An 11392-nucleotide genomic window follows, 5' to 3' on the forward strand; every position below is an offset into this window, starting at 1 on the left:
CTCTACTAGCACCACCTAGCGGTCTGGAGGAACATCTGTTACTATGGCAATCCTCAACAAAAATTAAACTTCTAGCTACTCTAGCAGAAGTGCAAGAAACCGGCTTGATTCTTTCTAACCAGATACATGAAGGTTTTTCTGAGCCAGCAACGAATTGGTGTACAGCATGTCAACCACCACAGCCAAAATGAAGAAACCTACTCTGAAAATAACACCGTAAGTCAACACCGACAGTCTAACACATTGACACATGCAAACACATCAAGCTGCTTATTTAGCTAGCTTAGTTGTACTGTTAGTGACATTGTGAAACTGCATGTACAGTAGCTAGCTAGTCTACACATGTAGCTAACGTTGCTATTGCCTTTTTCGTGTGATTTGTGGCTTTAAGACAAATACATATAGTCAGTCAAAAGTTTGGACACATGGGAAAACGTGTCCAAACTTTTCCCTGTTACTGAATACCAATATATATGTATATGTATATATATCGAACATAATATCAAGAAATGTGATCCATACACATTGTACTTTTCAGGTCTTCCAGAACAGTAAATGCGTCAACTTCAGGAATACTTCGGGTCAACCACAGCACAACCCGTACAAAGAGTGTCACCGCCTCCATTAGCAGAAAGAGTTTCAGTTTGGCCGGTGACAGTAAACTCATTGATAAAAACTCTGTTCAAACACCAAAACACATCGTTCAGGTAAAATCGCAACGACTACCATGTTGAGGTGTGGTGCTGTTAGAGAGACGTGCACACAGACATAATATTACCCTCCTCTTTTTGGACAGGTATACGATGAAAATGGCAAAGATGTTACCCCACAACCCCTGTACCAGCCCGACCCAGGGCTCATACAGCCTAAACAGAGCAAAATATTTGCTACCGACGCATCTGGCGCCACTGTTTCAGACTTTTTCTCCACGGCTTACCAGACAACCGCCAACACAAGCTTTGCTGGGCCCTTTACCAGGTATCCAAGCTCGGACTTGGGCATACCATTTGTAATGGCTTTTCTCACCATGGAAGGTTTGAGTCGCAAAGTCTAGTATTTTCTCATCTACATGTCGGAGAACTGTTATTTAGTAGTTATTTAGACCAGTGGACCACTGACATACTATAATTGGGTTACCACTAATGTGTTCCAGGTCAGTGTTTGGTAGCAGCACCGTTTCCAGGTCCAGCCTGTCCACAATGGAGTCAATGAATGAAGAGATCGAGGACCCATCGTCTAAAAGAGACATCAGTACCTCAGGTTCCTGATATATCTAGCTATATCGATTCCGTTTTTTTCTTTTCTCAGATCAACAGTTGAATGAAAGACACAGGGCGACCACACAAACCCTCAAAGAACAGGCACAGGTGACTTAAATGAAAGCTGAATGTGCTACGATCACATCAATCAGGTGTTTTCTTCCGCCAGATGTTCAGGTGAGGAGGGAGGAGGTCAAGGAGCTGGTGGGGGAGGAGATGCTGGACGATGTGGTGGAACTCTACCTCACTGAGTCAGAGACTATCTGGATGCTGGACATGCCGGCGGTTTCCGTGTCTGTGGACTCGCAGGAGGCCGAAGACGTCAAGTAAACACCTGCTGGCTTCACACGCTGCTCCGTGTGCTGTGTTTCGCCCGATAGATCATTCTAGAATTTGCAATACAAACAACGCAATGTCACACTCCCTTATTCTCATCCCAAGAAAGAGAACCGCCCTGTATGAGGAACTGTGCAGGAACCGGATGGGAAATGACCAGTTTGTGGAAAGATCCATGCAGACGTTCAATGGAGCGCCCAAAACCAAAGAGGTCCAATGTGAGAGCATCGATATGGTGGATGCAGGTTGGTAATAATGATAATAATGCATTCTTAAATTCCTTAAGGTCCCTCTGCCTCAGTCAATCTGTCATTTCAATCTATGTACTCTTCACTCTCCCCTGAATCTTCCCATCTGATCCCTGACCCTAGTGCCCCATCTGACCCCTGACCCTAGTGCCCCATCTGACCCTAGTGCCCCATCTGACCCCTGACCCTAGTGCCCCATCTGACCCCTGACCCTAGTGCCCTCAAGCCTCTTCTGCCTCTGCCTCCACAGCTTGCACGGCCTCCTCCTGGGACATGTACGACTCCTTCTGCTTGTCGGACGGAGTGGGTGAGGCTGTCCAGAAGCCCAGTTCAGAGGACATGATCTGTCCTGAGGCCATTTCTCACCACAGACTGGACACTGTTCACGGGCCTGAGAGGACTGTGTCAGTTCTGGGCACCACCAGTATAGGTAACACCGGGTGCAGTAGGTCTCCACAGGCCTGTTCACGCTGCCCAAACACAGACCAGTTGTTGGCTGTGATGTGATACGCCTGGGCGGTGTTTGTTGGGGCAGTTTGAAAATGACAGTTATCTGTCTAAATGTTCTAAACCCGACAGCCAACAGGAGAACATTTGGTGTTTGTTGGACATTGTTTGGGTTAGTGTGAACCAACCTTAAGACATCATGTACAGAAGGGTTGTGTGAGAGGGTTTGACATTCAGGTACGGTTTATAGCATGCAGCTATACACACGGGTGTGTTTCCCTCCAGCTAGCACCTCTTCCCAGACCGAGATGGAGACCTTCTTGGTTCCTACGGACGACGAGCCGGACCCTGAACTCATTCTCCAGTCTGAGAGCTTCCAGCAGGATCTGTTTGTGATGGAAAGGATTGTTCTGGAGAACATTTACCAGCCCAAGCTTGCTGCATACAGACAACTCCCCATATTGGAAGGTGAAACAGTTAGTACTCTGACAGCAGAAACTAACACAGACCATACGCATAGAAAATATTATTGAAAATAAAATACTAAACGGTGGCCTTTCATTGTCCAGATGAAGACCTTCTGCTGAAGACCAACGCAGCAGGGAGGATGGAGGAAGAGGAAGAGAGTTCACTCACCCCGGCGCTGGAGAGACTCTGGGCCTTTAGCTGTGAGCTCACGGCAGGCCGCAACGTCAGTAGCATGGCCTGGAACAAGACCAATCCAGTAAGCTCCTCTCCTCCTCTCTGTCTCCCTCTCCTGTTATACCGAGCCTTGGTAGTGAAGCTACGATGCTACCATTGAGCAAGGCAGAAGGCAACAAGTTTTTTAAGTTTCCCCAAAAAGTTTAAAGCTACATTGAAGAGGGATCTACTGTACTCTATTGTGCTATGCTCTGTTCTGCTCTGTTCTCCTCACCTCTCTTTTCACTGTGTGTGGGAAAAAAAGATTCAAAAGGTTGAAAAAAGGTTTTTCTAAAAAAGGTTTTGAAAAAGAGCCCACACTTCTTTACTTTAACTTGAGTGAAAAAGTGTTGTCAGGACTTTTACCAGAGTCTTTGTAAACCTGAGTATTTGTACTTATACTTGAGTGAAAGATGTGTGTACTTTTACCATCTATGGCTGTACAAATTGTAAAGTCATGTTGTCTTTACCAACAGGACCTTCTGGCTGTGGGGTACGGACAATTTGACTTCAAAGACCAGAAATCGGGCCTAGTCTGCTGCTGGTCCCTGAAGAACCCAACGGTGTGTGTGTGTGTCTGCTCTATGGTGCTGTGGTAGTGTTAGTGTACGCCTCTCTCCTCTGTGGTAGTGTTTGTGTATGCCTCTCTCCTCTGTGGTAGTGTTAGTGTACGCCTCTCTCCTCTGTGGTAGTGTTTGTGTCAGCCTCTCTCCTCCGTGGTAGTGTTTGTGTACGCCTCTCTCCTCTGTGGTAGTGTTTGTGTCAGCCTCTCTCCTCTGTGGTAGTGTTTGTGTCAGCCTCTGTCCTCTGTGGTAGTGTTAGTGTACGCCTCTCTCCTCTGTGGTAGTGTTTGTGTCAGCCTCTGTCCTCTGTGGTAGTGTTAGTGTACGCCTCTCTCCTCTGTGGTAGTGTTTGTGTATGCCTCTCTCCTCTGTGGTAGTGTTAGTGTACGCCTCTCTCCTCTGTGGTAGTGTTTGTGTCAGCCTCTGTCCTCTGTGGTAGTGTTAGTGTACGCCTCTCTCCTCTGTGGTAGTGTTTGTGTATGCCTCTCTCCTCTGTGGTAGTGTTAGTTTACGCCTCTCTCCTCTGTGGTAGTGTTTGTGTCAGCCTCTCTCCTCGTGCTTCAGTTGGGTTAACTGCGAACAGGGGCTTCTCTCATCTGCAGTGGCCTGAGAGGGTCTTTCACTGCGAGAATGGAGTGACCGCCCTGGACTTCTCAGCCAACAACGTTAGCCTGCTAGCCGTGGGGATGTACGACGGCAGCGTAGCCATGTATAACGTGCACAGCAGAGACGAGACGCCCACCACTGACACCACGTAGGTGCTCAGAGAGGCTATTTCCTCACAAACGTGCCGTATTTAGTTAATTTTTATTACCAAGCTTGTGATATCAATGGAAAATCCAATTAAATTACTTAACTTTTCTTCTGTCACCGCCATTCTTAGTATGCAGACTACACACTAATATAGGGTCAGTAATGCAGTATGCAAACTGTCACGTTCCTTCCGACCTGTCTCTCTCCTGACATCAGAACTCTCTGTCCCTGTGCAGTGAATGCGCCCACAAGCACACCAGCCCAGTGTGGCAGGTGAGATGGATCGACAGTGAGAGGGGGCCGTCGGGGGAGGACAAGGGGGAGAACCTCATCTCCATTTCCGCCGACGGCAGGATCAGCAAGTGGTTCCTACGCAAAGGCCTCGACTGCATAGGTCAGTAGGTCATAGGACATATATCAGAAGGCTGTTCTCTTTTGCACTGGAACATAGTCAGTTATTTATTTCAAATATGGTTTAATTAACTTCAAATCAGTTTTATTTACATGAATGGCCCAGTGTTTGAGGCATGGCTAGCTCATTAGCTCCCAGTGTTTGAGGCATGGCTAGCTCATTAGCTCCCAGTGTTTGAGGCATGGCTAGCTCATTAGCTCCCAGTGTTTGAAGCATGGCTAGCTCATTAGTTCCCAGTGTTTGAGGCATGGCTAGCTCATTAGCTCCGAGTGTTTGAGGCATGGCTAGCTCATTAGCTCCCAGTTTTTGAGGCATGGCTAGCTCATTAGCTCCCAGTGTTTGAGGCATGGCTAGCTCATTAGCTCCCAGTGTTTGAGACATGGCTTGCTCATTAGCTCCCAGTGTTTGAGGCATGGCTAGCTCATTAGCGCCGAGTGTTTGAGGTATGGCTAGCTCATTAGCTGGCTTCGTTTGCGCTAGTCCATGTGTTCTGCCTCCCGTAGACCTGATGAAGCTGAAGAGGACGAGGAACGAGAAGACCAAGACGCATGCTGGCGAGAAGGAGAGGAAGAGCGAGGCTCTAATCTCACGCCAGGCGCCAGGCCTCTGCTTCGACTTCCATCCTTTGGTGAGATCTCCTCCAGACAGTTTTCTGTCTGTCTGTTATCTTTAGTATCAGTGTGAAAGGGCAGTTAAGACCATGCTTTGCCCTCAGGACTACAACATTTACCTGGCAGGCACAGAAGAGGGCCACATCCACAAGTGCTCCTGTTCTTACAACGAGCAGTATCTGGAGACCTACTCTGCACACAAGGTAGGCCCCAAGCCCTTCACACTGTAGCCGCCGAAAGGGATGAATTGAAAGGCTACGAAAGGGATGAATTGAAGGGTAATTCTAGACTTCGGTCCTGGTCCTGTTTGACCCGTGGCTAGGGCCCCGTGTATCGGATCACGTGGTCTCCGTTCTGCGAGGACCTCTTTCTGAGCTGCTCGTCTGATTGGACCATCCACCTGTGGAGGCAGGACCTGCTGGAGCCAGTGCTGAGCTTCCCCTCCACCCAGAGGGCCGTGTACGACGTCATGTGGTCCCCCCAGTGGGCCACCGTGTTCGGGGCTGTCAATGACGGCAGGGTGGAGATCTGGGACCTGGGTGCTAGCATGTGAGAAAACAAATTCCCTCTCCCTCCCTCTCTCCCTCCCTCTCTCTCTCCCTCTCTCTCTCTCTCCCTCTCTCCCTCTCTCTCTCTCTCTCTCTCTCTCTCTCTCTCTCTCTCTCTCTCTCTCTCTCTCTCTCTCTCTCTCTCTCTCTCTCTCTCTCTCTCTCTCTCATATATCACCTGAATCAGCTCAGATCTACGTCATGGTCCGTTCACCAACCTCCTGTGCTCTCCCCCCCAGCCTGGACCCCACCGTGGTGAGCCTGGCTGGGCCGGGGGTGAGGCTGACCTCCCTGCTGTTTGCTACAGAGACAGACTGTGTCCTAGTCGGGGACAGCGACGGCCAAGTCAGCGTCTACCAGCTCAAGAACTTCAGCATGGGAGAGGGTGATCAGGTGAGTCCTGGATGAACATGAGGCTCCAATACCAGCGCTTCTCAAACGTCTGTTAGCCCTCGTTTAAAAAATAACCTCATCTCCCTAACCTCCCTGTAGAATTACATTTAGTCATTTAGCAGATGCTCTTATCCAGAGCGACTTACAGTAAGTACAGGGACATTCCCCCCGAGGCAAGTAGGGTGAAGTTGCCCAAGGACACAAGGTCATTTTTGGCCACTGCGGGGAATCAATCTCTGCCTCACACATGGTTTATCTTTCAATTGAAAGCATGCAAACGTTCGTCGTTATATATATATATCCAACAATTACATCATCTGCAGCTTTTGCTCTTTCAGACAGAGTGACTCCTTCAGATCTGTTATCATGACAACGTGCTTTCAGCTCTTCTCTGTGTGTTCATGTCCTGATATTGCCAGCCACATTTCCTGTTGAGGGACAGTTTGATGTGGCGTCTCCTCCGTCAGGGGGTGGCTGAGGAGCTGTACCTACCTCGGGAGCTGATAGCCTCTTCTTTCTTCTCAGGTGGACACATTAGAAGATATTATCGGTTCCACCCTAGCCAGCCAGCTGTGAGAATACAAACACACACAGGTTAATGTCCCTTGAACTGTCCTGATCTTCTCTCACCCACCTTCTGAGTAGTTTTCCTCTTTTTGTGATCCCCAGAGAAGTGGGGCGGCTGAATGTCTCGTGTTAGTTCCACAATCCGATTATAGAAGACTGCAACAGCAGGTTGTGGTCTGCTGTCTTGGTTTGATATGGGAAGTAAAAAAAAAAAAAAAAATTATAACGAAAATAAAGCAATAACGGATAACCAGGAAACGATTCGATTTCTATTGTTGTCTGTTGAGATCAGTTTGGGGGCAGTTTGGTTTTCTCTCGGGGTTTAGCTGATGTGACTTCTGGCCGTGGCTTTTCTGTGTGTCAGACAACATTGTATTGCACACTTCCTCTTTCACTCCACCCGGCTTGTTCACTAGAGCTGCACTTGTTCCCCGTGAGGAAGGAGTTTGTCTTTGACGCTGTTCTGCTCAGGGGTAATGGGGTATTTAGCCCGTTTACTGTCATAAACACACACACACACTTTACAACATGCAGCTCATCCCACCCACTCACGTTAAGACGGTCATTACACAGGCACGGTCTTTCCCCAACATTTAACCTTGCCGTGTTGAAAGTGATCGTAAAGGAGGTGCTGTTACAACAAACAGAGTGAAAGCTCAGGTTTATGAGTCTCAACAGGTGTGGGGATATGAAACCTTGGAAAGCCACTGACGACACAACAAGAAAATCCACAAAATGTACTTTTTTTTTTTTTTTTTTTTCTTTTGGGGGGTTGACATGATAGTTTGATGATAGCACTTTGAGATTTTAGTTAATATAAAGTGCATCTTAAATATTGTTATTATGATTATGATTACAACTTTTTGTGATGGTGGTTTTCAGCCAGACACTTGTACTTTGTGCAGTTGTAGTATGTTTGTGGGTTGTCACGGTGGAGAAAGAACTGATACCTGAAGTATACAGTACTGTCCAAAAGTCTTACGCATGCATACAAACAAATATATATAAAAAAGAGGAAAGCAGAAATGCTTTTAAGACATGATGAAATGAAGCTTTGCACTTTTATACAGCAGCACAAATATAGAAGACCAAATAAATAATATTTTAAGACACTGTTCCCTTGAGAATGAGTCTGAGCGAGATAGGGTAAGCAAGTTCTGTACACAGCCTCCAGCACAAGATTTTCTTAGATTAACTAACCACTAATATGACCACTGACTTTCAAATTAGATCGAACATTTATGCAACTTGAATAACAAGAAAATTAAATTGCATCCCACTACCTCCTCAAACCTGATGTAAGATTAAAAACAAATGTTTAATTCAAAAGATAAAAAATATAATAATAATAATAAGTGTAATCATACTTTACTATTGTCATAGTCATATAATAATGTCTCATACTTGAAAATTCTTGTTATTTAAAACTTTTGTCTCAATTTATCCTCTTTCCTTTGTTTACTCAAAACCTTTCAAAGAAGCCCTGTAAAACAGCCTTCTTGTTTAGTTGTTCTAATTTCAAACAACTCCCCACACACACACACACACACACCACACATACACACGCCAGGTATACACACACACACTCCCCAGATCTTCCAATATCGTTCCCCAGCAGTGTTTACATTCCCCACTGCATTAGCATCAGCACAGGGGAACCCTCCTAGCATGTTGTGGTCATGTGACCTGCCCAAACACGACTCTCATGTCAGGATTACGTGGGTGTGCCACATTATACCGTCAATAAACCCATAATGGCTATGATGGAAGTTCAACATTTGCTTGTTTTTTTGTAGCTCCAAACTGGGACAAAACGTTGTTAAGGGAGCTCAAATTTGACGACCTGTCCCTGAAAACACAAAACATCTGTTTAGCCGAGGGGCATCACTGCACGTCACCTATTAAGGATTGCATCAAATGGAAGGTCGCTGTAATAAAGCTGTTTAAATAGAGGGGTCGGAGAGCATCGTTTATCTCTAGCAACAGATAATTGGATTGGGTTTTGGTGCAGTAAAGAAGTAATTACCTGATTGAAATCACCCTCTTAAGACTCCAAATGCTGATGGCTTGGCGGGGAGGGCCGGATGCACAGAGCCATCTGACTGGAAATAACCGGTCGCGATGGTAGGTGGGTGGACGGCTGGTGAGGAGAGATGGAGAGATGAATGGGGATGGGCCATGAGCATGAGACAGTCCTTCACAAACAAGTTTAAAGGAGGAAGGTATATATTGAGGGAAGTCTTAGACCAGAGCAAAACTCCGCCTGGTTACTGCCTTAACAAGACTGAGACAAGACCAGGAGTTCCTCCGGACGACGACAGAGTTCAACCGACCAGCGAGAAGCACATCAAACAGTTCTTCCACACCACCCAGACCGTAAGACATCCAGAATGCGTGCGTCAGCGGTGCTGCTTCCTCTGCTGCTGTGTGTGGTGGTGGGGGTGAACCAGGTGCAGGCGGAGGTGAAGGCGGTGAAGCTGTGTGGAAGAGAGTTCCTGAGGGCTGTGGTCTACACCTGTGGAGGGTCACGATGGAGGAGACTCCTCGCCGATCCTGAACTGGAAGGTAAGCTGTTGCTCCTCACATTTACATTTTAGTCATTTAGCAGACGCTCTTATCCACAGCGACTTACAGTAAGTACAGGGACATTCTCCCGAGGCAAGTAGGGTGAAGTGCCTCGGCACGGCCAGGAATCGAACTGGCAACCTTCTGATTAATAGCCCGATTCCCTAACCGCTCAGCCATCAAGAGTCTTCTTATTTCTTCTTATATCTTTTTTGACCAATCTGATTCTACGCTCTCTTTCCCTCTTGTGATTTTTCTGTTTACAATCCACCTTTGTCACCTTCACAGGGGTTTAATGTTCTTTATCTTCATGGGAGTCAGGTGGCTGAGCAGTCAGGGAATCGGGCTAGTAATCTAAAGGTCGCCAGTTCGATTCCCGGCCACACCAAATGAATGTCCCTGTACTTACTGTAAGTCGCTCTGGATAAGAGCGTCTGCTAGATAACTAAATGTAAAGTAATGTTAATGTTTCTAACCCTCTGAATTACCACTAAATAGTTGTGATGCACTTTTTAGTCTGTAAGTTGAGGTGGCATCTCTGCGGACTCCTTTCACCTCCAGTGGGCCGTGGGTGTGTGTGTGTGGGGCAGATTTGTGGGAAGGGTCAGACTGGCCATCAGGAGTTGGGAGATTTCCCGAACGGCCGATCAAACGGTTGCGGCATAATGCAAAATAAATATATATAATAATAATACTGCGTCTTAAAGTCCTGGGACGTTTTGATCTCAGTCCCAGACCTGGCCTTGGGGGTGTGTGTGTGTGTGTGTGTGTGTGTGTGTGTGCCGGCAGATATGCAGCCTTGGTAACCGGGTCTGCGTTCTGATTACCCAGGAACTCACGTCTTATCTGATTGTGTTATCCCATAAGAGGAGCAGCATGTTCTTACAGGGCAGACACAGACACAAGCAAACCCATTTAGCTCCTGTGTCCTGCTCGTTATCACCAGCTAGATGAGCTGCCAGATGACAGAATGCATGCTTCCACCTAGACATGTCCAGTTGGAACTCTGACCAGCAATTACAGCCATGCACAAGAGTTAGCCAAAACTTGATGTACACCGGAAATACTCAGGAACCAGCGAGCCAGATGTATTTTGACTCGGTGAATCATATGCATGTATTTTGACCCAGACTCAATTTTTGATTGGAGTTGTGAAGCAACAATGATTTTAAGGTTACATTGAGTCAAATCCACAACCAGAACTCCTCAGGTCCCAGACGTAACGTCCACAAGCGTGCTAACTGTTCTATTATCACCTCCAGATTTGTCCAACGGCGAGCAGGGGAGTATGGAGAACCAGGGCGCCACTTTGGGGTCCGACCTGAGCCGGAGAGACATGAACAACATGCTGACCACCGTCTGCTGTCAGGTGGGCTGCCGCAAGAGTGACCTCACCTATCTCTGCTGAAGCCAGGGGGTTGGTGTGACCCCCCCCCTACCACCACCCACTGACCCCCCCCTGCCTGAACTTTCATCACAGATTCTCTGTCATCTTTCCCAAGCACGCTCTGTCTGTTCCTTACACCTAAGGCACATTGTTTTAAACTGTTTTTGTGAAATCAGAACACTTGCACTAGGAGAATCACGTAGAGCTTTAAGATTGTGAATACTTGTTTTGGTGTGGATAGCCTATATAGATTAGACTAGCTCTGTAGATCATTAATGATGACCGTAGCACTGCAAGAGATGAGAACCAAAGTTGTGAATTCAGGGATTTTCATCTAGTTTTAGTCTGTATTTCATATAGTTTTGTGAGCACTGTATTTTTTGCCAGGCTAAATAAATGTTCTAACTTATACTTGGTTTGTGGAGTGAAATCTTATTTATGAGACCACATGGTTAAAGTGATTCACTGAATACTCCATGTTTTAAATCAGTATGAATGGTGGAGGATCCAGGTAGCCAAGAAGCTGAAACTTTCGCTAATTTCATCCAAAACAGGCATACTAACCCCTTTGCTAATTTGATCCAAAACACACATATTAACCCTTTGCTAATTTCATCCAAAA

General features: G+C 46.7%; 2 protein-coding genes across 2 annotated transcripts; both read left to right on the forward strand.

Annotated features, from left to right (window-relative positions):
• The first annotated feature begins 53 nt into the window (after positions 1–53).
• Positions 54–7163, forward strand: dnai4 (dynein axonemal intermediate chain 4). The gene is made up of 17 exons (XM_047049933.1): positions 54–216; positions 539–707; positions 797–978; positions 1154–1260; positions 1429–1585; positions 1701–1840; positions 2094–2273; positions 2576–2758; positions 2860–3014; positions 3448–3534; positions 4137–4288; positions 4524–4681; positions 5203–5327; positions 5415–5513; positions 5633–5859; positions 6098–6251; positions 6777–7163. The coding sequence occupies exons 1-17, from the start codon at positions 167–169 to the stop codon at positions 6825–6827; spliced, it is 2376 nt and encodes a 791-aa protein (XP_046905889.1). The 5' UTR covers positions 54–166; the 3' UTR covers positions 6828–7163.
• A 1578-nt stretch (positions 7164–8741) lies between these two features.
• Positions 8742–11180, forward strand: insl5a (insulin-like 5a). Its single transcript, XM_047049790.1, has 2 exons — positions 8742–9383; positions 10646–11180. The coding sequence occupies exons 1-2, from the start codon at positions 9209–9211 to the stop codon at positions 10789–10791; spliced, it is 321 nt and encodes a 106-aa protein (XP_046905746.1). The 5' UTR covers positions 8742–9208; the 3' UTR covers positions 10792–11180.
• The last annotated feature ends 212 nt before the right edge of the window (positions 11181–11392 follow it).

Source organism: Hypomesus transpacificus, chromosome 26 (assembly GCF_021917145.1).
Source record: "Hypomesus transpacificus isolate Combined female chromosome 26, fHypTra1, whole genome shotgun sequence".
NCBI classification, from domain to species: Eukaryota; Metazoa; Chordata; class Actinopteri; order Osmeriformes; family Osmeridae; genus Hypomesus; species Hypomesus transpacificus.